The 26,559-nt window shown below is 48.2% G+C and overlaps 1 protein-coding gene across 2 annotated transcripts in view; it reads left to right on the top strand.

The window, feature by feature from the left end:
- LOC142573049 (uncharacterized) overlaps positions 1-24,952 on the top strand; it is a 114,527-nt gene extending 89,575 nt beyond the window's left edge. The window contains exons 8-9 of one of the 2 annotated variants that reach the window (XM_075682551.1): positions 8,789-8,906; positions 23,428-24,952. In XM_075682551.1, the coding sequence (XP_075538666.1) occupies positions 8,789-8,906; positions 23,428-23,650 (341 nt within the window). In that variant the 3' untranslated portion in view covers positions 23,651-24,952. Of the gene's footprint in view, positions 1-8,788; positions 8,907-17,353; positions 17,454-23,427 lie in introns of those variants that run through there. The other variant, XM_075682552.1, reaches the window with a different exon arrangement.
- The last annotated feature ends 1,607 nt before the right edge of the window (positions 24,953-26,559 follow it).

The raw sequence follows: 26,559 nt of genomic DNA, 5'->3' as shown, positions 1-26,559 counted from the left end.
GCATTACCGCCGCAGTGGCTTTGCGGCTATGGTGTTGGATTGCTAAGCACGGGTCGCGGGATTGAATTCTGGCCGCAACGGCAGCATTTTGGTCGGGGCGAAAGGCAAAAAAACGCCTGTGTTCTGTGCATTGTGGGCACGTTAACGATCCCCTGGTCGTAAAAATTAATCTGGGGTCCCCCACTACGGCACGATTCATAATCAAATTGTGGTTTTTGGCACGTGAAATCTCAGAATTCAGTTCAGACTAGCACTACTCGTAGAAGCAGAGTGCGCTGCTCACGCAGAGAGACGACGACAATTCGGTAGTGCGAACCTTGCACTGGTCCCGCCATTGCCGGTTAACTTGCTGTGTCTTGACTAGTAGTAAAGAAGCGTGCTGCTACCAATCGCTCCATCAGCTGGATCGGTCCAACCCTGGAACTGCTCAACCGTACCTTGCCTCCAGCTTCTATCATGCCATGGACGAAGGGCAGCGGGTTTGTTTCCCAGCTTCCGACTGTGGTCTGTTCCGGTATCACTCGGTAATGTGTAAGTGCGGTAATGTGACCCTGTTTCCTTCAGCATTACCGACGACCAGGACGTCGGTGATTGGCTGTGCCTTACGACCAGGTAAGCAGGCACAACAACTAGGACAACACAAAGAAATTCAACATTGTCAGTTTTTATTCGACTGATGGCGCCAATTTATGGTTTCCTAACCATGAGACTGATCTTACCACGCGTTCAGCCTTCAAAACAGGATTCGTTCAACTTTTCGGCCGTCCAGCCGTTCGCAAGTTGCGTGCCGAACGGCGCTTGCGAGGACGAGCTCAGCAACGTGCTGAAACCTGCACCAGCTATATTGAATATGTGTTCGACCTTTGCAAGCGAGTCAACCCATCCATGATGGAAGCCAACAAGATCAAACACATCTCCAAATATGTAAATTACGATGCATTCCAGATGCCAGTCGCCAAAAGCCCACAAATGGTAGCCGACGTCATTCAGCTATGCCAAAGCTATGACGAGCTTCGGAGGCAACGTGAGTCCGCTCGCTGCACTTGCTCATCAGACGAAACAATTTCGGCGATAACACCTGCTGGTCTTGCAGGGGCGCACTCTCCGTTTCTTCGGGAGACAAAGCTGTTTGTACGCGAGGAGGTGACACGCGAGCTCTCCCTTTTGCCTTGCACCCTTGATCCTGCCCCATCTGCGCTACCTTTCTCAATCCGGCTCGTCATACAAGAGCAAGTAGCCGAGATGATGCCCGCAACCCCTGCGTTTTTGGTGGCTGCTCCGCTCACTAACGCCGAAGATACGCTCTGGCTTCGTCCTTCGCCCGTCACGAACTCCTACGTTCCTGCACGAAGTTTTCTTGCGCTCCTCAACCGGTTCACCAGGCTGTACGTCCATTCTTCCGACCGGCGCCACGTTTTTGGAGCCCGTAGAGCACTGCAGCCAACCGTCCCATATGCTACTCGTGCGTTTCCCTGGCCACATAGCGCGGTTTTACCACCGGAATGGTTTTCTCACACGGGAAGACGTCCGCCGAAACACCTATGATTTTGCACTGACGCTACAGAATGCTTCATCTGGCCCACATGTGACACACCGGCTGTGACACACCGCCTGTGACACACCGAAACCACGTGAGATGCTAAGCGACCGAGGGCGTGTATTTGTGTGGGACGTCGTCGAAGCAATCCTAAAGGAATGCAACGCCTGTCACCGTCTTTATTTGCGGTCAATATGATATGTAGCCTCGGTCAGTCGACGAAATTTATTTCGGAGTACTACGGCCCGTACTGGGTGTAGTCAAGCAAACTTCAACCGTGAACTACGTTGTCGAGCCGCTTAAATCCGCGTCTGACCAACGACGTCGAGGGCGTAAGATTTTGCATATAGACCGTCTAAAGCCTCACATTGACCCTGCAGTCGTGTCCTGCCACTCCAGGATGACTCTTTTCCGAAGGGGAAGTGAACGTAATGAAGAAGACCGGCACTATTTGTGCCTTCTGGGTGAGCACGCTGCTCACCCAGAAGGAAGACGATGATTCGGCAGTGCAAGCCTTGCGCTGGTTCCGCCATTGCCGGTTAACTTGCGGCGTGCTGACGTTAGGCTAAAGTTCTGCGCGCGTCAAACATCTCAATACTTCGTATAGACGAAGGAGATTACAGTCGAACTCAGCGGAGAGAACGACGACGTCATCCAGATAGCACAGGCATGCCTTACATTTTAACCCACTCAAGACACTGTCCGTAATCCTTTCGAATGCTGCTGGGGCATTACATAGGTCGAAGGACATAACATTAAACTGGGACAGCCCGTCGGGGGTTACGAAGACTTTTCGGGTGATTGTCGTAGGGACATGCCCCTAACCGGACCTTAAGTCTGGTAATTCGGCTCCTTGCGAGCAGAGCAGTCCAGGGCATCATCGATGCGTGGCAGAGGATACAAATCTTTGCGCGTAACTTTGTTTATTCGGCGGTGATCGACGAAGAAGCGAATCGAGCCGTCTTTTTTCTTGACAAGAACAACATGCGACGACAACGGACTGCAGCACGGCTGAACGACGCCACGCTGAAACCTGTTAACTTGTTCAGAGGTCACACGGCACTCAGCAGGGGATTCGCGGTAAGGGCGCTGTCGCAGGGGCACTTGGGAGCCGGTGTAAATCGGATGGAGAAGAGTGTGCGTTCGGCCTAGCGACGTCTTCTGGCAAACAAACAAGCCACGAAACTTGTGTAGAAGCGCAAGAAGTTTCTCGCGGTGCGCCTCTGCAAGTTCGTCGTCGATTGCCGAGGCAGACATACCTGAAGGTGGGCGATCAGGCGTACCAGTTTCTACTGGTACGCCTGATCACTAAATAGCAGGTTGCCCGCGTCGACAGGACAGAAGATGGAGGATACGTGGAATGCCTGATTTGTGCCTATACACTCTCCACGGAGTAAGGTTAAGGCAACTGGCAATGGATTCGTAACAAACAAGGATGTAGGTCGTTGGGCAAGTCGAAAAGGGCAAATAGCAACGCGAGATTGCTGCGGTGTTGAACAGTTACGGAGGGTGAAAAGATAACTATAAGATCACCAACACCGGCCCAGGATACGGGGACGGGCCGTAGGTTTGTATCATCGGCTACAAAGCAACTTTTCCAACGTAATTTCAGAAGACGCAAAACACAACGCAGAGAACGCCGCCTCGACACGCGCACAGTACTAACAGCACGATGGCGAGACAAAAAATGCCAACCGAGAATGACATCATGCGATCAGAAAGGTAACACAAGAAACTCAATGGGATACACAACACTTTGAATGAGGACGTGGGCTGCGCTGGTGGCTGACGGCTGAATATGGTGTGCGCTGGTGGTACGGAGGGACAATTCCTTTGACATCGTGGTAACCATCCTAAGCAAGCGGCAAAGTTTTGTATGTATCACTGAAATGGAAGCACCAGCGTTCACGTGCAAGGGTACGAAAGCCATCCACAAAAACTTCGATGAGGTCTGCTGGAAAAATTTGAGGACTTGAATTTTTCGACGACGATGCACCTCGTGCCTCGAGAACTGTGGCATTTACGTAGTTTTCCGCGTCAGAAGGGCAGGGTTGACGGTGCATAGGTGACAGAGAGCGACGTCGGGGTGATGGGGATCAGCGGCTAGCTCAGGGCAGGCGTTCGGGCGAAGAGGATTGTTGCAGCCGCGCTGTGCCGTTAAAGCGACTAGGATCGTACGCAGACGGGCGCATGGCATCAGCGTGAAAAGGAGGGCGACGGCGACAGAAGCGTACCACATGTCCTGCGTAACCGCAAGAATTACATATATGGCGATTGTCCGCAATGCAGCATGGATTAGAAAACGTGGGGACTGTTCGGCTTAACGGAACTACTGGTGGTGGCGGAAGGCGTACCGACGCGGAAGAATAGGTTGGTTGACTGGGCGACCCGGCAGCGACGACTTGCGCGTACGCCAAGGGCACAGACTCCAGAGGTTGGAAACGAGCAAAAGGCAAAGCGTCAGCGACCTATTTCTGTATCACTTGTCGTGTGATTGGGGCCAGATGTGCCTGTGCTGGCTCGGGTGTGCTTGATAAAACGCAGCGCTGTCGGGTGACCTCCTCACGCACGAACTGCTTGATATTCTTACGATATCATCGAGCGGTGCTCAAGGGACGAGCCACCGCGAGAACGACGACGAAGTGCGTCTGTGCCCTTGGGGCGAGCGAGTGTCGGCCTGGTGGTCTGGCTCCAGTGTAAATCGCCTGTATATAGCCTCTTTCATCTGATTGATTGATTGGTTGATTGAAAACTTTATTATTCCACCGAGCTGGGGTGCCCGCCTCTTAACCTACACGTAGGTAGGGGGGGGGGGGAGGACGAAGCAGTCCCCGCACGTTGAGGATGGTGAGTTTTCACGGCCTCAACGGCCAGGCGGATTGCTCGACGCTGGTCGTCTTCAGCCTCGCTCTGGAGCAAGGCCTTCCAGGCTTCTCTACTGTCAATTTTTTCCTTGGCCCCTGGGGAGCCAGCACATTCCAATTTTATATGGTCTAGAGTACCTTTTTGCTTACAAATTTTGCAGAGGGCGTCGTTATAGTCCCTCGTCCGTGTTAAGTAGATCCAATGTGGTGATGTATAATTGTTTCCCTGGAGGCGTCGCCAAATGCGAGCGTCTTCCAGAGAGAGAGATCGATGCGGAGGCGGAAATATTCTTCTTTCGGCTTTGTAATGATCGACAATTTCCCTGTACGTGATGATGCTAACTTTTATGCCTGGAACTGGCTGCTCTAGAGTTGCCCGGTCGTAGACTGCTCGGGCGAGCTCGTGAGCGGCTTCGTTGCCTGGGACTTCTTCGTGGGCCGGTACCAAATAAAAGTTATGTCCCTCCTGGGAGGGTTTTTGAGTAGAATGTGGAGGGCCTCTTCCGAGATTCTCCCTTCGTTAAAATTTCGGATAGCTAATTTGTTATCGCATAATATTACTCCCGCTTTTGTACCCGCACAAGCGAGCGCTACTGCAACCTCCTCGGCTGTACGTCTGTGTCTTTCCACACGTAACATTCTGGTGGAGGTGCTGGGTATGAACCAATACGAACCAGCAGTGCATTCTGGACGCCGAGAGTCAAGGCCGCGATCGAGTCGTTCTGTTCCAGAGGGCGTCGAGTTTGGGAGCGCTGCTCCGGCAATTAGTCGAAACTTTGGCTCAAGCTGACAACATTTTACGATTTGTGGGTCTTTGGTAAATGACATTTGAAATGCGTGATCGGCTATTCCTTTGAGGACGTGCTTGAGATTATCCGACTCGTACGTCGACGGGCTTGTACACTCACACATGTCGACGACGTCTTCAATATAACTGGTGAAGTTCTCACTGGGTTGTTGAGCGCGTTCACGAATTCGCTGTTCTGCGCGGAGCTTGCGTGCCGCGCTGCGGCCGAAGGTTTCCGAAAAAAATTTTCCTGAACCACGCCCAGTTATTAATCTCTGCTTCGTGATTTCGGAAGCAGATACTGGCGACGGCAGTCAAGTAAAAATTACATTGGTCAGCCTAGTCGCATCGTCCCATTTGTTGACTGCGCTCACCCTCTGGTAAGCTGCCAACCAGTCCTCGACGTCTTGGAGAGCGATCGGAGATCGTTGTTCGGCGCGTTCGTTCGGTTACCGGCGCGCGCGATTGGCCTACTCCGTGCCGACGTCACCAGCCGCGGAGCGGGCCACGTTTTTGGTGACGTCAAAGTGACGACATGCTCCTGTCAATCATCTTGCCACCGAGCATGTCGTCTGCTAGGCGCCGAACGCGACGGGAGTTGGGACGTTTGGAGCGATCATAGCTCGTTACGAGACCGGCTTCGCGTGGCGCGTCTGGTGGATTGGATTGGATCTAAACGTCGGCTTCGGCAGCTTAATAGCACGTTCGGATCCTATCTATAGTTTAATTGGAGAAAAATGGCGCTTCTGTTGGGAACTTAGGTTGTTGCGCTGGCGTTGCTGCAGGAGGAAGGAGAGCGGGTGGCGGTGCGAAACCCGTTTGAAGAAACGGCAGAAAGCGAATTCCGGTGTCGCTTTCGTTTCTGCACAGTGAAATCAACCCCATCATCGCTGCCAGCAAACCACTGGAATGTTATTGCTGCCTCTTGAAAAGAGCGCCACTGTTCTCGTCGTTTCTTTTTTCTTTTTTCTGCTCGCTGCGTGCGACACCACCTAGGCACGACGCAGAGAAACTAATAGTTATAAATTGTTGTAGTAAAAACGTGCTTAAGCTTGAGAAGAATTTCAAAACGTGTTTAAGCTTGAGAAGAAAAAATACATTTTTTTAGATAAAGATTTCATTCATTGGAGGACGAGAAACGTTTCGTTTGTAGTATACTCTGCAAGCAGACGGCAGGCGAGGGAAGTAAACTTCCTGGGAGTTCACCACTTGCCGACTGGCTGCTGTCTCCGCCCCGCTCTCAGAAATTTTGCATACTGCCACTTTGTGACGTTGCAGCAACCGAACAGAACGCGTATCGAACAAAGATCTCCGATCGCGCCCTTGGTCGTCAGTCCCGCTGAATATCGGTGGGTGACTCTGAGAAAGCACGCTGGGACAGACGATCGCTTTAATCTAGGAGCCTTGTGTGGTGGTTTCTTCCGGCATCGCTGAGGCCGCAGGAAAGTTACGGCTTCGTAGTTCCAGGTTGGGAGACTGAGATACTACACAGCACCCCCACCAAACAGTCTATATACGGTCGCAGACACTTGTCGACTTGAGGAGGTAGGAACAATGGAGTAAGCAAGAAAGGATAACGAGTAAGAGTGCCTATGATCGATTTATTCATGGCGCTTTAACGCCGAAAGCAACTCTCGTGCTGTAGGGGACGCCGGAGTGGAGGGTCACGGACTAATTTCGACTAGTTATGGCTCTGTAACGTGCACCATCTAAGCACATGAGCGATTCTGCATTTCGCCGCGGCCACCGCGGTCGGTAATTTAACCCGCGAATTGATGCTTTGCATCAGAATGCGGGCCAACTACTCTTGATTAAACCCACAAAGCCCGAACATTATTCAGCATCATGGAAAATTTGAACAACCTGATCACCTTTGTTTGTACCTATTGAAAGCACAGTTGCACACACACACAAAATATAGACAATAGAATGGTATTTTAGTTTAGAATAAATAGTATTTATTAGCAACAATTGATTCGCTGATCTATCCAATGCGAGAGCAGGCTTCTAGCTGGCAAACCGCCCAGAAAGCTTTATTTTTCTTTTTTTCCTCTCTCTGGAGATTTGAGCGAACTGAATGGAATACAATCCGCAGCTTGAAGTTCACTTCGCCGTGTCAAAAACGCTAGTAAGGCCCTTGCGTTAACTTTCCCGTGCTTAAGCCAATATATTGAGGTATTAAACTCACCGTATCGAAAATAATATGCTCAGGATGAATGAATGAATGAATGAAGGAATGAATATCTGGTGTTTGGTGGTGCAAGGGTCAGGTGTGGCCAAAGATAATATGCTGCCACCGTGTATATCGCACTGGTGGAAATAGCGGATGGAGCGTAGCGCTCTGATCAAGCACTGTTTCCTGCCGAATGCGCACAGCGGTATTCGCAGCCGCCTGTCGCCATATTACGCACATGGTTTTTTTTTTCAGTATCCCAGTGGAACGACAGCGCCTGCGCACGGTGCAAGTGACACTGCTTAACGCAGAGTCGAGAGCTAGCTGTGAATTGAAAGACGTAAAATTTGACTGGGCGTAAAAAAATTTTCACCGTTAAGTTAGCATGTCACTGTGCACGAGCTACTGCGCTCTAGCAGCCCAGTTGGCTTTGTCGTGTCGCTGCTTCGAAAAATGACGCTTGTGCGCTAGTTGGTTGCGGAGCTTCTACCGATGCGCTTGCCTCATTACGCAGTGTTGTGTAACTTCACAAATTCTCATTGACGTACGCGTATGTACGTATGTATGCGCTGTAGACTAAAAGCACAATACCTATGATGTTATACACTCGATTACCGTTAATTTAACGCTTGTGGGAGCGCAATAACTGGTCGAATTGACAAACGGTGCAAAGTAGTCCGCAATGTCCGCAAATTAGTCTGTGTTGTCCTTTTGTTTCTTGCACATGACGCCCGACTCATGAGCCAGCATGAGGAAAACACCACCGGCATCATTTCACATACTACTTCAGCGTGACACGATACGAAACAAGCGGGACGGAAAGGCTGCACGGCCGGAAGGAGTGTCGGTCACTAAAAGATAGAAATAAATTTAAATACTTAAAAAATATTCACGTTCACAGAAGAAGGGAATCAGCAGCAGCAGCGTTGTCTGAATTGCTTGCGTTTTCAAACATTTATTAAGCGCTGCGCGTTTGAGGAGGCGCCGGTGGGGTCGAATTAACCGAAGTGGCCCGCTTTCTATTTCGAAATAAAAGACTTTTCATTCCATAGCAATGTATGGTCTTCCGCCGGCAGTTTCCAGCGCGTTAGAATTAAGCAAAGCGGCGAATTAACCGAAGCGGTATTAACGGAATTCCACTGCATAACTCAGATCAAATATCACAAACCACTGCAGTGGCGTCCGTAATTCTGACTTACATGTAGAAGTACAATTCGTTCGCTCTGCAAGCTCAGCTCAATTGGATTCGCCATATTTGTCGACTTAATCGGACATACAAGAACGCGATGGCCATGCGGCCGAAGCGATACTTACAATCTTCGATGATTACAAACGACTTTTTCGGCCGGCGTGTCCGACTGATAGCACTATGTTATCCGAGAAAAAAAAGAAGCGTTAGTCACTTGCTGGTGTGTTGTGTTTTACAGACATGTCCAGAACACTCCACTGCTTCGACTTGCTCAAACTGAACGACTGCTTGAATCCTAACGGCATGTTCAGTGCAGTCGCAATCTTTTCCACAAGACACACGTCCGAAATGTGCAGGTAAGTTTTAAATCACCCTTAAATGCCATTCGACTTTCTTAGTGAAGAAGGAAAATAGATTTGTCCCCCATATTTTAAACTGATAATGACTGGTTCACTGCATGAAAGTGCCGACATATCTTTAAAGCGGCTGCGAATGGTAAACGTCATGATAATATGCTTACCACTTTTTTCAAGCGAGGATTGGACAGATACCTGCGAGGTTACGGTGTGCAGAGTACTACTGCCACTAAATTTCGAGACTTCACGAACATCGACAGAAATCGGCGTGTTTGCTCATAGTTTGGCTGTAGCTTGACATGGTTGGTGCTGTGCGCTCGGCAGACTGTCTGTTTTTCCTTGTCATTCGTCTTTTGTTAGGCCTAATTACCTAGCGTCAGTCAAAGCCCATAATTTTAAATTTTAGGGTGAACAGGAGTTTGTGCACTTTGGGTTCTTTCTGTCAAAGTACACGTTAAGAGAGAAACAGCTCAAAGAGGACACGTATAGGGGTAAGGAATGAGCTCCCGGTTTTCTACTCTGCACCAGGGGTGAGAAAAAGGAAAAGAAATAAAAAATGCGGTATTTCGAATATTCGACACTTTCGAATTGAACGAACCGTGTATTGCGCCGTTTGACTTGGTCTTCGAATCGAATAGTCTGTATTCGTGAACAGGATTATCGTTCGCATATTCGAAATCGTCAAATGCGCGCGATAAAAGAAAATATGGAACGAAAATGTGATAAATTTTAACCGGACTCTGCCATGGGAAATTTGGGAAGTACCATGTTTCCCATGGGAAACATGGGAAGCTACGTACTAGAGTATGCTACGTCGCTGAGCAATTCAGGCTATTCCCGCAAAACCGCGTTCAACCGCATTCACCGAACAGTCCTTAGTGTGCGAATGAACTGCCCATGTGTTGCCAATGCTACATAGGCATCTGATTTTAGTAAACAGTGCTTCATAATGTGCAGTGTCATGGCAGAAGCTGGATAACGCTGGGAATGTACTAGGATGTGAACATCCTCTTACTTTATTAGTGGCAGTGTCTGTTCATTCTTCGAAAACGATTCGAAAAATAGTCGATTCGATTCACTTCTGGCACTATTTGTTTCGCTCTGGATTTGGTTTTGCAGAGCATGATTCCCATACCAGCGCAAAAAAGTGAGACAATCAACACTAGGCGCACGGAAGTGGATGCGCATCAGGAACAGATACAGGGATTCAGGCCACTGGTGCAATAGATATAGCAGCGCGAAAATTGTTTGTTTGTTTGTTTACTGCTATTTTTTTCCGACGTTGGCGGATTTGAGCACGATACCACAATCTGCACCTTTCAAGATATTCTGCAGTGCATCCGATCCTACGCAGTGTGAAGGGAGATTGTACTTCATATCGAAGACAGGTACAGAATTTTTAGCTATATCGCGCGAGCGTCGACAGTTGTCCGCTCCTCACAATGGCGATAATCTGCCAAACCTGCAGTAGTACGCGCACGCGCACGAAGCACTTTTCAGTGGAAGTGGCCTTTGCTGTGCTGTTCCTTTCACACCATGGTGTCTGAGTACGTCTCCTAAACAAAAATAAAGGAAAGGAAAGCTGGTAAATAAAAATATGTGCGCGACTAAGATGTTCGATCTACAGATGGATGTTTTCTTTTCCTTTCTTATTTCTGCAGTCTGCGGTTGTGTCAGGAAATTAGAATAAAAAAGAAAAGAGAAAGAAATAAACGTCATCTGCAGGGACGAGGCACGCACAAGGTGTTTCGTGCTGAAAAGAACAGCGTAGGAAACGACGCTCCGTTCGAGAGTGCTTTCAGCGCCTGCGCGTACTGCTACTGCCCGTCTCGCAGATTATCGGCATGCGGTCGGCGCCTGCGCGATGTAGTTATATATGGGAAGGCTGTAACAGGTAGTCGGTTAACATCCGGCATTCACCAGTCACACGTTGTCTCCAGATCGCTCCAATACTGAAAGGATACGTGTCCGTAAACTCCCCTGCAACTGTAAGCAGTACCGCAGTGCTGAACAACAGTGATTCACTGGTTCCGACGGAGTCGCTGAATCAACTTGCTGAATCAGCCCGAAGCGGCACTCACTCAACTCGCCCTGATAGTGTGTGCATGTGTCCGACAGAGCCAACACGCCGAGTTGACTGAGTTGCCCTGCATTTGCCGGACTGATAATAAACTTCAAAAGGACAGACTACTGGTGGGCTAGTTGGTATGGCATTATTTACACAGTAGCACAGAAGCACATGGACGACGAAAGAAACAGACGCGACACAGCGCTGTGTCCCGTCTGTTTCTTTCGCCGTACATGTGCTTCTGGGCTATTGTGTAAATAAATTATAACGAAAACCCCGAATACTTCTAAATCGTCATTTAGGTGGTGTCGCAGTTCTTCTTCAACGTATAGGGTCACTCACCGCAGTATTTGGGCCGACGATCACTAATTTCGCTATAGGCATTTTAATTTTCTACACAAATTATTAGCGTTTCCGTAGGCGACGACACTATGGGCAATGTATCGCTTCATAGGCTTTAAAGTTACATTGGTTTTTGTTGCAACGCCTTCTATTTTCTTGCAACCATTTACTCAAAGATCGTTTAGCATATGCGCTGCAGTGGTTGTGTGATACTGCATTTCCTGAAGTTGCCTGACCCGAGCGACCACTTGTAGACGCGATGGGATATCCCGTAAATACTCGCTGTTCGTGTTCAGATATTATTTATTTGATTTATTCAATTAGTTATTGTCATATAATATTTTCAACCAGTGGTGCTAGAATAGCGAAAATCATGAATTAAATCGAACGCGAAGATTTTAGAAGACAGACTTTGGAATATGGAATAGAACACCGAATATTCCGAATTTCCAAACCAATGGAAATATAAATGTTGCACGAAGTCCATCTGAAAAGGAAGGCTAGTATTGTTATATGACAATGACAATTCAGTTTACAGATGAATGCCAGGTCAAGTCAGAAGTCTGTACATAAATAACAAGTGATACTTGATTGCATCTGGTACTTGGTGACAAAGGAACAGCTTGTCATCAAGTGCATACAGCAGAGTGCTTTGTTCGTTGTATGAGCGAAGTGGTGCTCCTTTAACATCGCACATTGTTTAAAAAAATAATCAAAACTTGGTACGATCGGCGAAATAATAAACTGTATCGCTTAAATCGAGACAACAAATTGGTAGGCTGCATAAGACGAGTCTTACTTTTTGGACAACTGCAATCCCTTGTGAACAAGCGATATCCTTCATGCGTTCGCTAAGGAATTGGTGCGTCTGGGCAACAACTGTGGTTCTTTTGCAGCATAATTATTTGGAAGAGTATCGTCTCCATCTGCGTGGACCTTTTCTGCCTGTAGACTCGACGAGTGTTGTTGTCCCATATAGTATTCGAAGTTAACGAATATTCGACAACTTCGAATAGCCAATTTCGAATAAATAAAATGGTAGGGAAGGCGAAGCATCGAACGCTATATAAAGGTCTAGCCTTGCACCCGAATTTCGCGAACAGTGTTCTAGCTATAAGCGGGTGCTACGTGCGGGCGCGACCTAGCCTGCAAGGAAGATGCTGCTGGGCAGAAGGAACAGTACGCCGGCAGTCATACGAACAAGGCCGGGTGATCTGGCCTTCGCCGTAGGAATCGGGAGGCGACGGCGAAGGCGGACATCGGAATGGTGAAAAGGGGAAAAAATGCATTTACGTGATTTGTACAAGGTAGTGACTCGATCGGAGTCTCGAGCGATTCCGCCCAGGAAGGCTCTAAATAAGCTCCCGCCTACAGCCTAGAGAATCATGTTCACTGACAAGGAAAGCAGAAGCGCTGCTACCGAAACGGTCGTATACCTCCCGTGATTCTTTCGTTGTCGGAGTCATCCCAGAGAGGAGCTGTTGGGGGCGCCCATGGAAGTGTCAGTCTCTGAGTCTTCACCGCAGACCTTTGGTCTTCTTGCCGAGTTGTGGCGTCAATGGTCTGCTCCCTTTCATGGCTTACTTTGTTGCCCGGGTCAGCCCAGGGAGTGGGAAAGGCCGCAGCGGTGGCGTATTCTTGCCGACGATGAGATAGGCCTGGAATTCTGCGTCGCAAGTACGGGTGACGTTCCAGCTCGACAAAGGAAAATGAGGTGGAACGTCAACCGTACTTGCAGCGCTGAATCTGGGCCTATCGTAGCAGCAGCTACAACGCTTCTGACAACGCTGACTTGGTGGGCGCCGTCAACGGCATTGCTTACTTGTTTCCCCCAGTTTAAAAAGAAGATAAAAAGAAAGAGGGGGTAGGCTCGCACCACCCGGAGGTATAACGGGCTTAGAAAGCCAATAAAAATATTAATGATAAAGCGATCATCACGAATGGCAATCCAAAATAAATTTAGATACAAAAGCCAATAAGGTAAGAAAAAAGGTTTGCGGATCTGAAGCCAAAGGTATAAGCCAGTGTATTGTAAGAGTATGCAGTATTTCATTAAAATTGGCAGCGCGGATCCACCAAGTAGCGTGCTTCTGTATGTTATATTAAGCGTTAATATCCGGCAGTTATGCGCATTCATTGGGATGCTGCAGGTTTATTGCATATAAGATGGGTTATTTTAAATAAGGCCGGCCATCTTCCATCCAGGCAGGAGAAGGCAATCGTCCATCTTCTGTCCTGGGAACAGAGCACTTCATGCAGCTGGGGTTCGCACTTCGTGCCGCTGGGGTTCGAGTACATCACATAGCTCCGGGGAAGGATGATAGGTCCGTGGTAGGCCGGGAGCAGCATGGACTGGTGATTGACCTGAAAGCACTAAATCACAAATGGCCTAGGTAGTCGCCGAGCAGGCGGAGATCAATGATGGGTGTCAGTATGGGCCTGAAGTCGGTATGGTATGCAGCAACAGAGTGATAGAAAGATGGACGTGAAGAGGGGATAAGAAGGGAAGGTAATATAGATGTAGCATGCAGTTAGGACCATAAGCCACGGGGTAGAGCCCCCACCACGGTAGGCATGTGCAGTGCACATGGCACGAACAGACATGCAAACGTAATATGAAAGCATGAAAGAGCGAGGGGAGAGAGAAAGAAGCCATGGAAGAGCAAGAGGAGTTAAAAGCCATCCGGAAAAGTGATAGTGGTTGGTTGCATAGACACAGAACGCACAATGGCATGGGCTAACTGTAAGAGCAATGCGCGCTGCCGTTTACTTTGAAGCATAGCAGGGCACACCGACGGCGTCACATGCTCAATCCGAGAGTGAGCGCACATTCGTGCCACTATCGGCGCAGTGCGTGGGCACGGAGTAAAATAATGCTCTGCGCAGCGAGTGCATTTTTGTGTCTCGCCGCTTGGTCCCGGTTAGCGCGCTGCTTCATCCACATGGCATGATGATCAGCAGAAACGTTATTGTGCTTTGAGTGCGCTTGTACAAAATGATGGTGCCAGCAGGGGAAGGGAGAACGCTTCCTCTGCTCTGCCACCGAAGCAATTGAATGCAGCTTTGCTGGTGCGTCTCTCCCTCCGTCGTTTCACCCTCCGTCGTTTTTGCAGCGAAGCGTCTCCGTATCTCTGCAGGGCGCATGCGCCGTCACCGGGACAGCACGAGAACGGTGGCGGCGTTGGCACCCATGGTGTGAATACGGCTTGAGTATCCATATGACTGTTGGCGCAAATAATACGAATCGAACAGCTCAGGCTATATTTGATTATTCGAAATTTAGAATATCCGCGCACTTCTACTGGGAACAGATATATCACCGGCCTACTGCAACGTTAGTTTGTTGATCAAATAAAAGTATTATGCGAGAACAAATAAAGTTAGGACAAAGAAAGCAAGTAAGCAGTTGGCAAAGGCCTCGCGAAGCAGTAATTTGCATATAGTAAGAGCGAAAGAAGAAATTTAACTGCACTTTCCGCATGCCGAGTAACGAAGGCTTCTGGCGTAAACGAGCAGCAATTTCCCTGTGGAACTCCTCCTCTCCCCCCTTATATTTAAGGCATGGTAGCAAACCGAGAGAGAGAGAGAGAGAGAGAGAGAGAGGGCTCTTTATTAGAAAAAACAATTTTGCCGGCGCGTATATAACCGCTGGCATGCTATTCTGTATAGGGATGAGGAACGGGATTAAAAGATTCCAGAGGAGAGTGGGAGAAAAAGAGGATAAAAATAAATATGAAATGTCCGAGTGAACCTGATACTAATATTTACAGGTGACATGACAGGTAAATTTAGGCTTTTGTACATGAAGTGTGCAATCTTTAAAGCTTTCCTATTAGACCAATTTCTGACAGGTATTTGAACAATAAATCGAAAACCCGTCACTGTATTGAAGGGCCGGGCATTGGACCTAAGATGCTCGGTAAAGTTAACGGTTCGTGGCAAATCATGTCCATTTGTTGCTCAAAAAATTGCCTCTCGTCGCGGTACGCGGGACATTCTAGTAATATGTGCTCCATTGTCTCTAAGTTACGACAGTTATCACAGTATGGGTTAGTGGTAAGCCCTATGCGGTACAGATAATTTTTCGTTTACGCCACGTTCAGTCGAAGACGATGGTACAATGCCTCTAAGTGTCACGGAAGTGGTCGTGGAATTTTCGGTCTCATTTCTGGGTCAATGTAACTAACGCAGGAGGTTATCTTGGTGAAGCGGCAGATTTCAGATGCGATCTTTTTCTTGAAAGACATATTTTTTAACGTCGGCTTTCGTAAAAAATGCTCTTTTGAACTTGCGGTACTGGAGTCCATTTCTGGCAGCTTCCTCCGCTCTTTCATCTCCCGAAATGCCGGCATGGCCAGGTATCCACTCGAACTTTATGCAATGCCCAGCAATCTTAGCCCTGTGGTGAAGAAAAGCAATGTCAAGTGCCGCAGGTAGACTATTGCAGCACTTGCGCCTGTTCCACATACTTTGTAGGGCTGCTTTAGAATCCGTGAAAATCACCCATGTCCTTGGCGGCTACTGTCGAAGTACATAAACAGCCATCGTTGCTACTCCGAAGAATCACGGCTTTGCGCCGTGAAAGAAGACGACACCAGCGGTTCCAAAGCCAGGACGGCCTCTACTTCAGGGATGCTTTTAAACAATAGGCTGGCACGGAGAATAGCCTTGATTGCGGTGAACATCATGGGAATCGGGCCCCGCAGGGGCGTCTGCGTCAGCAGGCGTTTGGTGTGTTGCGACACCACGTACCCGAGCACACGAGGGTTGGCCTCTCCCGCGTGTAGCCGTGCGCGGCTTAGCCGTGTCCGGGGAAAAGAGGGTCCTGGGGGTTGAGCCGATGCCGGGTGTTCGGACCTTTAAGGCCCCCCGGCGGAGGCAACACACCTCTTTGGCCTCTGCTTCACGTAGACGGCACCCCCGGACTGACCCACCCGGGGGAACTCGGCAGTCGCCTTTTCCTGTCCTTCTCTCCATCTTCGTCTTTCTCTCTTACCTTTTTTATCTTTTCTGTCTTCTCTTCACTTCTTCCGTATTTCCTGGCGGCAAGGGTTAACCTGGTGTAGTTTATCCAACCTGGGGTCTATTATATTAGGTTATAGCGGCTCTGTACAGCTGGCGTCTGCGTTTCCACTGGGTCTTGTAGCATCCCCTTGTTGGGCTCGATGGTGGGTGGCTGGCATGGCTGCCGAAATTAAGTAAACATGTATGGATTTATCATCCTTCCCCCGTCTGTCTGATCGGCCTCTTAACAAAAGAGGACGCACCGAAGAAAAGTTGCTGTTTCCTTGTCAACCTAAACAAACGTTCGCACGATTTCACGTTATTCATAGTGAAAATCCTGAAAAGGACAGAATGATTTCGCCGTTCACGGTTGCGAAATGTCTCACTGACTCAGTTGGCCCAGGCTACAAAGTCACAAAAATGGCTAGCGGTGACCTCCTGCTTGAGTTCCGTGATAAACAACAGCATGACAAGCTCCCAAATCTGGTCTCCTTCGGTAATGTAAACGTAACAGTGACTCCACATCGATCCATGAATACAAGCAAAGGAGTAATTTCCGACGACGACCTGCTATATCTGAGCGAGGAAGAACTTCTAGAAGGTTGGAAGGAACAGAACGTTACCATAGTCAAGAGAATTATAATCAAACGGGAAAGCAAAGAAATTCCAACTAAACATCTGATCGTTACCTTTGCCTCCAGCGTGCTGCCAGAAATATTAGAAACAGGCTATAATAAAGTTCGAGTCCGACCATACATCCCGAACCCTTGGAGATGTTTCAAGTGCCAGAGGTATCGCCACGGCTCACAAAGTTGCCGGGGCCGACAAACCTGCGCAAAGTCCGGTGTCCAGGATCACCTTTCAGATAATTGTAATGGCGCACTCCACTGTCCCAATTGTGGCGGTGGACATGCAGCTCTGTCTAGAGCTTGCCTTACATGGCAAAAAGAAAAAGATATAGTTACTCTCAAAATAAAAGAGAACATTTCCTTTTAGGAAGCGCGAAAGCGCATTTACTTTCTTCATACCGCAGGGTATGCTGCTGCGGCGCGTAAGGGGGCAACGCCGCAACAGACTCCGGCTTCGGCCCGGACCACAAAGAATGTGGCCGCGGCAGAGCCACCAGCCTCCGAGGCGACAGCAGCCGGCTCTGCTGCGCCATCTCTGAAGGAGGGTGCATCGACCTCTGTGTTGGTGGCCTCCAAGGCCCTGGTTTTCGAGGCAATGCCTAAGGTGAAACACCCCGCTTCTGTGAGCGGAAATCCAGCGGCTCCCAAGAGTCGATGGACACAACTCCGAGCCAGAAGGCGCATCCAGCGCCTCGGGAGCGGCGCGAGTCTCGCGACCGATCCAGAAAAGACAAATCCCACACCATAATCACGGGGCCTGAAACGGCTCCGTAAGTCATTTCTCTAACTTGACTCCTCTTGACACACAGCAGATAAACACAAACAATATGGATACATAAATATTACACTGGAACGTGAGAGGTCTGATCCACAACCTCGATGATATCAAAGAACTCTTACATAAATACAATCCAAAGGTGCTGTTTGTTCAGGAGACGCATCTTAAATCTACGCAAAGAAACTTTCGTAGGCAATACGCTATTTTTCGGAAGGACCGAGATGATGCTGTTGCATCGTCCGGCGGGGTAGCAATAATAGTAGACAGAGGCGTTGCTTGTCGGCAACTGCAACTCCGAACTCCTCTTGACGCAGTCGCTATCCAAGCAGTGCTACTCAATAAACTAGTTACTATCACGTCCGTATACACCCCCCCCCCCCCCAAGTTATGAACTCTCTAGCACAACATTTTAAAGCTTTATTGATGAGCTGTATCACCCTTATATAGTTGTCGGTGATCTAAACGCTCATAGCCCACTGTGGGGCGACTCTCGCTGTGATGCGAGAGGACGGCTTGTAGAAAACATCCTATTCTCTTCAAGTTCCTGCTTGCTGAACAAGAAAAAGCCAACATTTTACAGCTCTACACACAAAACATTTTCTTCGATAGATCTAAGCATAGCGTCTAGTACAATTGTGCCATATCTGGAGTGGGATGTCACTAATAACCCTTATGGAAGTGATCACTTCCCCATCGTTCTAAACCTTAAAAAACGAAGTGAGTGTCATGCACATCTTCCTCGATGGGAAGTTGACTCAGCCGACTGGACAAAGTTTCGCGAACTAACACAGCTGCCCTGGAATGATATCTCTGAACTTAGCTTAGACGACGCAGCAACATACATAACAGCGTTCATTATTGATGCTGCATCAGTATGCATTCCCAAAACAAATGGGTCCCCCTCGAAACGACATATTCCATGGTGGAATGAGAAGTGTAAGGAAGCCAGGAAAAAGCTAAAGAAGGCTTGGAACCTCCTCCGTAACTCTCCAACCACAGAGAATCTGATTAAATCAATTTCAAGGCGATCAAGTCGCAAGGTAGAAGAACGCGCCGCCGCGCTAAACGCGAAAGTTGGAAAAACTACATAAGCAGCATCAATTCATATACAGACGAACGAAAAGCCTGGAACAGGGTGAACAAAATAAAAGGCCGTGAAACTCATCCCTTACCTTTATTAAATACACAAGGAGACACTCTTGAGGATCAAGCAGATTGTCTAGGATCACATTTTGAGCACATTTCCAGTACATCTCATTACACAGATACATTTCTAAAATACCAGCGACTAGCAGAACAGGTGAATTTGGGTCGGAACAGCTCATCCAATGAAGTATACAATCGTCCATTTGGAATGGCTGAGTTCCAGGCCTCACTGAACTGTTGCAACAAGTCCGCCCCAGGAAGTGACAGAATAATGTATGAGATGATCAGACACCTACACCCTGAAACTCAAGAAACACTACTGTCACTCTTCAATTCTATGCTCTCCGCAGGCTACATTCCGTTTGCCTGGAAAGAAGCATCCCCATTCTCAAAGAGGGCAAGGACCCTTCCTCAGCCTACAGTTATAGGTCTATAGCTCTGACAAGTTGTCTATGCAAATTATTTGAGAAGATGATTAACCATCGCCTCATCCATTTTCTTGAAAGCAACAAGATACTCGATCCCTTTCAGTGCGGATTTAGGGAGGGTAGACCCACAACAGGTCACCTTGTCCGCATCGAGACAAATATCCATGATGCCTTTGTGCACAAACAGTTTTTCCGGTCAGTATTTTTAGATATGGAGAAGGCATACGACACAACCTGGTGCTTTGGAATCCTCCGTGACCTGTCTGAAATGGGAGTTCGAGGCAACTTGCTGAACGTGATTCAGAGTTACCTCTCCAATCGCACGTTCCGTGTTAGAGTTGGTAACGCTCTGTCTCGTCCATTTACGCAAGAGGCTGGTGTTCCACAAGGTGGTGTGCTGAGCTGCACTCTTCTTATTGTCCAAATTAACTCTATCCAGACTGCCATACCACATACTATGTTTTATTCTGTATATGTGGATGACATCCAGATAGGTTTCAAATCATGTAACCTAAGTATCTGCGAGCGACAAGTAAAGCTTTGCACAAATAAATTATGTATGTGGGCGGACAAAAACGGTTTCACGCTAAACCCACAAAAAAGCACATGCGTCCTGTTTTCTAACAAGAGAGGCATACTTGCGGACCCCGCAATAGATCTAAATGGAGAACGGCTGTCTGTGAGCCATGAACACAAATTTCTAGGAATCCTTTTAGACAGTAAGCTGACTTTTGTACCACACCTGAAGTATTTGAAATCAAAGCGCCTCAAGACTATGAATCTCCTGAAGCTCTTGTCACGTACATCTTGGGGAAGCGACAGACGGTGCCTTTTAAAACATTACAAAAGTCTAATATTACCACGGCTTGACTACGGAGCAATAGTCTTTAATTCTGCTGCACCTAGCGCTTTGAAAATGCTAGATCCTATTCACCGCTTAGGTATCCGCCTTGCTACAGCCGCCTTTAGGACTAGCCCTGTGCAAAGCCTCTACGTCGAATCAAACGAATGGTCATTGCGCTACCAAAGGACATATTTAACTTTCTACTACCCCCTGAAAGTTAGCTCAGATGTTAAACATCCTTGTCATTCTACTATATGCGACTTGTCCACTGCTAGGCTGTTTTGTAACCGCCCCGCCACTAGGCCTTCTCTGTCCCTCCGGTTGGAAGCACTCTCAGAAAAAACAGGGGTCCCTCTTTTACACAATGTCCTAATGGCTCCTACACGGCTTCCACCGCCTTGGGAGTGGCAGACTATCAAATGTGAGATCTCTTTCTTAGAAATAACGAAACAAGCACCTGAGGCTCACATACAATCACATTTTCTTGAACTTAAAGAGAAGTACTCCTGTGACGAATATTATACAGATGGCTCGAAGTCTCATGCTTATGCTGCTTACGCAGCTCTCGGACCCTCATTTTCAACATCTGGGCCACTAAACCCACACACCAGTATCGTTACGGCAGAAGCATACGCTGTACTTTCGGCTATTAAAAACATAAGGCGCAGAAATGTCGCTAAGGCTGTTGTCTTTACAGACTCATTAAGTGTCGTGAGAGCCCTAATTAGTTTACGAAAGCATAAGAATCCCGTTTTGAATGAGCTGTATAGTTTGTTGTGCTCCGCATATATGTGCAACCAAACGATTATCCTATGCTGGGTACCTGGCCATAAAGGTATACAAGGCAACGTAGCTGCTGACGAAAACGCTACGTCAGTGAGTTTTAGCGACACAGATGGAAATATCCCCATTCCTGCCCCAGACCTAAAGTCCTTTCTGCGCCGTAAATTGAGGAAACATTGGCAAGCAGAGTGGGATACACAAACATTGAATAAGTTACACATCATAAAACCAAAACTACGGGATTGGATAAGTGAGAAAACAGCACGGTACAAGGAAGTGCTTCTTTGCCGATTAAGAATAGGACACAATTACAGTACTCACTCCTACCTCTTGACTGGGGGGGTTCTCCTACTTGTAGTAGGTGCGGCGATAGCTTGACAGTGCTCCACGTTCTTATCGAGTGCCCTGCAATAGAAACAGAGAGGAAAAAGTATTTCCCTTCTGCATATCGGGAAAGTATACCACTTCACCCTGGATTTTTTCTTAGTGATGAACCGCTTTTCAAACTGCAAGTAGTCTTAGATTTCTTAGCCGAAACCGACATTCTGAAAATAATTTGGCCAGGAAATTTTAACACGTGATTACCAGCCCTTGTATTCGAGGGCCGTCTTGATGCTTTAGTGTAACTGTTGTCTCGTTTTCGTATATTTTTTATCAAAACACAACTGCCATCGTCCACGTCCATAACTAATCAGTGTCATTATTTTAGCAGCTATATATTTACGTCATTTACAGCGAAAGTTTTAGGCCCTTATACAGCCATGTCACATCTACCATAATAACTTCACTGTCCACGCCATTCAGAATAAATCCTTTAAATTACCATTTGTCATGGCGCTCTTTGGCCATAACTGGCCCTTGCGCCATTAAAAACCACATATCATCATCATCATGGTAATCGGGATACTTGATATCTCATTTGCAGTGCTACTATCTAACAGCTTTTCTTGCTTCTTTCTGTTCTTCTGCTGCAACCTTGAGGACACTTGTTGCTGTTGTGGGCTTGAGCTTAGATCACTTGGGGGCTTTGATTGACTCTTTGCAGTTGAAGGCCTTTGCTGGTTTCCTCTCACGACTGAGGCGAAACACTTTTCCAAAGCCGTGTCGCTGCGCTGCACCGTGTCGTGTTGCTTTTGATTTGTAGATGTATATATCACATCCGGATTCGGCTGTGGTTCTCGTCGTTTCCGAACTTTTCCATGGATTTGCTCCATTGTCCGTGCAAGACTGGCTGATTTCTTTTTAGGACACCCTCCGCATGACGCAGCAAGCTCAGCTGCACAGTTTGCACACCGAGGCTGGGAAGGTGACGTACACTCCTTATGCGTATGTGCACCAGCGCATATTTTGCAGCGGATGGGGCCTTTACAATATTTCGCTATATATCCATGTCTTTGACATCTGAAACATTGTGTAGCACACCCCATGTATTCCGTCACAGGACAACTGCAGAATCCAAGTGACACTCGGTTTGGTAAAGGGGCGTCCTTAGAGAATTCCAGGATGACCGAGCGTCTTCGGGTTTCCGTTACTGCGCCATCTTCGTTAGAGACGTACAAAACTTGCCTTTTAGCAGATGACTCCTTGTACGCTCAAATACTCCTTGAGGTCGTCTTCCGAATGCTCAACAGGAATGTCCTGTATCCTCCCAGAGTAGGAGTATGGAACTCGAGCTTCTACAAGAATACTCGATAGATCTGTAACTGTGAGGAGGCGATTGGCTGCAGGAAGTGTAGACACTGTCACCATGAGGCTGCCGTCCTTGTTGAGACGGTGGCTGAGTATCTTTTCTTGGGCTGTTGTCACGACCGCAGAAGCCAGAAGATTTGGGTTTACTTTCCATAAGCTGCTGTCAGGCTGAGTTGGCTTGAATATAACAGGAACACCTGCGGCTCTTTTCTTTTTGTAAGAGACAACAGTGAAAGCTGTCTGGTCCATCTTTTCGTTGTCTCCTGTAGAATCCCTCGTGTTGATCTCATCTTCACGTAGCCTTTTCCTTGCTTGCTCATCTTCTCTGTGGTCTACAGAAGGAACATGCTGACCTGATTGCTGATTGCTTGCGATGGATGCCATCGAAGCATCGTGAAGGGCGGCCGACGGCGGAGGCTCGCCGAGCTGTTTGGGCCCGGTGCACTTCGGGAGCCGCTTGCTGGGCTTCTCTCGCAGGACGGTGACCCCCAGAACGGCGTTCTGTGAGAGAGAGGCACAAAGAGTAAAAATGAGCTCTGCACTTGCTAAAATCGATGGATGGATGGATGGATGCAAAAGTTTAATGAAGGTCCTGAGGTACGCGACTCAGCGCGCTGCTAAAGACTTAAAATTACAGACGGGCGTTCGGAAGCGAGCCTATCGCTCGTCGTCTTCTTCCTCCTTCCTGGTAGCAAACCGAACGTGCACGTGCTTGACTTGCTAGACTATGTTTCCCTTCACTGCTTTCCTGTCTCTTTGCCAAGCGTAACAGGCTTCCGGGCGTTTGATCTGCGTTTTCCGCTGTCGCAGGGTCATCGAGAAGAAGGTCACTCACTGCTTGGACAGCGCACTGCTGAGCCCGGATGAGTGCGGAGAACGTCCCGACGTAGAGGGAGTGCGCAATTTGTTCCGTCTGTTCTTTGCCAACGTGGACTGCTCCAAGCAGAGCAGGAGCGACACCGCCCGACCACTGCCAGGCTCCAGATTGTTCGTGTTCGGGGCAGCAGCAGTTGTGTTACTGCGGCGTCTCTGATACGATGACGGAACTAGATGGAGCATTTGAGAACGAGAACTGGTTACTTGGAAAAGCTGGCAGAGTTAGGTTCGTGATCGAAGAACAGCGGGAAGAACGACGTGTGGCTTGAAAAAAATATGTGGTTCAATGAATAAATTGGGAACACGAGCGCTAGCTATACCAACTGAAATTTTAGTGGATAAAGAATGCTTTGATAAGAATAGAGAAGACTAAAGGATTACCAAAAACGTATTTTCAATGGTCAGAGCCCACGCTAAACCTCGGAGCATTGCATCTGAAGGGAATAAAGCGACAGGAGCGTGAGCCGGCTTTCAGCGGCTGTGCACAACCCTGAGCTTGCTTTCTCGAATCTGTGCGCCCCATGATTTTTTGTGTGGTAACTTTTGTTTAGCCCTTCGCTTAGTAGCCCCCTCTACGTGTTTTAGCAGTCTTTTATCTGACTATCTTACTTACGTCTGCACACGCTATGTTCGATTATCGCCTCGCCTTGTATGTACCTATAGATAAATTTATTGTCTAATAAGGAGCGCGATAACGTAAAGCTATTCCTTTCTTATTTTATTTGATGTTCCTGAAGTGAGATTTACGTAACCGTGGACGCAAGTGTGCGCGTGGGGAGGGGGCAGGGGGAATGCGCCATTTTTGGAGCAGCCGAATCAAACACTCGCATGGTTTACAGGAGACCCCTTTTGTTTGTCCGTAAAGCGAATAACATTGCCTACCATGAGAGAGTTTTCTTATCTAACCAAGTGACGAAAAACGAGGAGCGCGGACAGGAGGGGCGGGTGTCGATGGGGGAGATTTAGAGGACTAAAGGTAGGTCACCAGCAGAAGAGGCTTGCATCGGCTTCTCCGAGAGGTCCGAGTGGCGTTGACGTCACACCGACGTCACGAACGCGAGGCTGGAGTGAGGAGAGTGGTCCTATGGCTTGTCCGATTTGACCGCTACAGCGGCGTCTCAATGATCACGGCGGTGCGCTACCGCACATTAGAAATGCCGCCAAGACGGATGGTCCCCGAAGAAAATTTGGCAGTCCGACGCCTAGGAGGCGAAAAAGTTCGACAACAATGTGCTGACAATAATAGCAGCATCGACTCCACCGGGTGAGAGAGTTCAGCGCTCAGCACACCGAAGCGAAACGTCAAAAATCATATTCGACTGTTTCTGCTAGCAACTATTTCAAGAAGCACTTCGCTAATGACTCGGTGCGGTGTGTCTGATCGGCTGTGGTTCCTGTCAGACAGTCAGTGCCGATAACCTAGGAAGAAATAAACGGACATAGTTGATTGCTGTACCAATACCTTTGCCTTTACTTGTACAAAACATCGCACAACATATTCATGTATGTTCCATCAAAAAAGTATTAAAGCCTCAAGAACGACGTCTTCAGAAGCTTGCTAGTACGTCCACTGCATTTCAGTGATCCACGAAGCAGTAAACGGGATAAGAAAGCTATTCGATTACATAGATAATCATCTTCGATTATTCGTAAATTTATCTTTTTTTCTTATTGGGGCCGTGTACTGAGTTCATTTTAGACAGAAAGGCCTACTAATTGAATCATTGCGTGCTGCTGACAGCTAAATTTTTTTTAAAATTTAAACACAAAAGGGGTTAAAATGCATTTCGAAATAAAGGCAAATATTCCGGTTCATAAAGTCGTAGCGACATATACGTTGATTCCGCAGCTAATCTATGTCGTTCAGCGCTCGCAATATGGCAGCCGCTGCCGAAGCAGCTGATTGGCTCACCGAGTCACCATTTGCTTAGCTATTCCCCATAGAATGCCGAAAAGAATGCAGCTCTCGGCTGCGCAGGCTAACTTTCGGTCAAGGAGCACTTGCTGCCATCAAGCGGGACACCACTAAAATAGTAGGACGAGGCGAGCAAACACAGTTTAACTTGTTGCGCACCGGCATAGGCTAAATTAGTGCATGCTGTTTCATTCAGAGTGGTGCGCAGCTTCGAGCTTCGTTTTTTTATAGACCTTTTTTCATCTGGAAAGGAGGAAAGGGCGCACGGTGAGCGTCTTCTCATGTTCGGCTAAGTGCAAGCCTGCGCGGCACTGCTCGAATGTGTGGCCGCCGTAGGCTACTCAACGATTTGGAGATGTTCGAGCTGGTCTGAGAAATTGCGTGATGCCGGTTAGTAGAAAATCACCGGGGAGCCAAGCACTGTGGAGTCTTTGGGCGCAGAAGTAGCTGCAGCATGCGGAAATTTATCTTGGCCGCACAAACGTGCGACGCGCATCATCAGCCGAGGTGCGTGTACATTTTGCGCATATTTTTTTAGCTGTATCGGTTTCCACTAGGCGAGAAGCAGCGGCGCACGCAAATTGCCCGCGTGAATTGGCAGATATTCTTACTATGGTGCTCGTTAGGCCCGAGAACTCAAGCTTGAGTGCTCGTCGACGGACAACCCAATGCGAAACCGAGACGTCTAATGCCAGCTGTTATTTGTGTCAGCCACACAATTCGTTTTCACGCATTTATTTCTTTTTCTGCGTTTTTACATGCCAAAACCACAAGTTGATTAAGAGGCGCGGCCCTAGTGGGGTACTGCGGAATAATTTTGACCACTTGGGGTTCCTAAACGGGCACCCAATGCTCGGTACACGGGTGTTTTCGCCGTCCACCCCCATCGAAGTGCGCCTGCAGCCGCGACCACCATTCCATCCCGTGCCCTCGAGTTTAGCTGCGCTAACTTCATATACATGCAGGCGCGTCCTGCGCTGTGCGGTAACATTTGTTAGGCGGTGAAACGTGGTCGCCCGATAAAGAAGTACACGTGCCAATATGATCCATGCGCCTCACCGGCGGCAAAACCTCTTGCTATGCAAAGTTAAATCACTTCAGTATGTCTGGCAGAACCATTTTCAACGCAGAAGACAGCACGTCACACTAAA

This window comes from Dermacentor variabilis, chromosome 2, assembly GCF_050947875.1.
Source record: "Dermacentor variabilis isolate Ectoservices chromosome 2, ASM5094787v1, whole genome shotgun sequence".
NCBI lineage: Eukaryota > Metazoa > Arthropoda > Arachnida > Ixodida > Ixodidae > Dermacentor > Dermacentor variabilis.
This window is presented reverse-complemented; position numbering and strand designations above follow the sequence as displayed.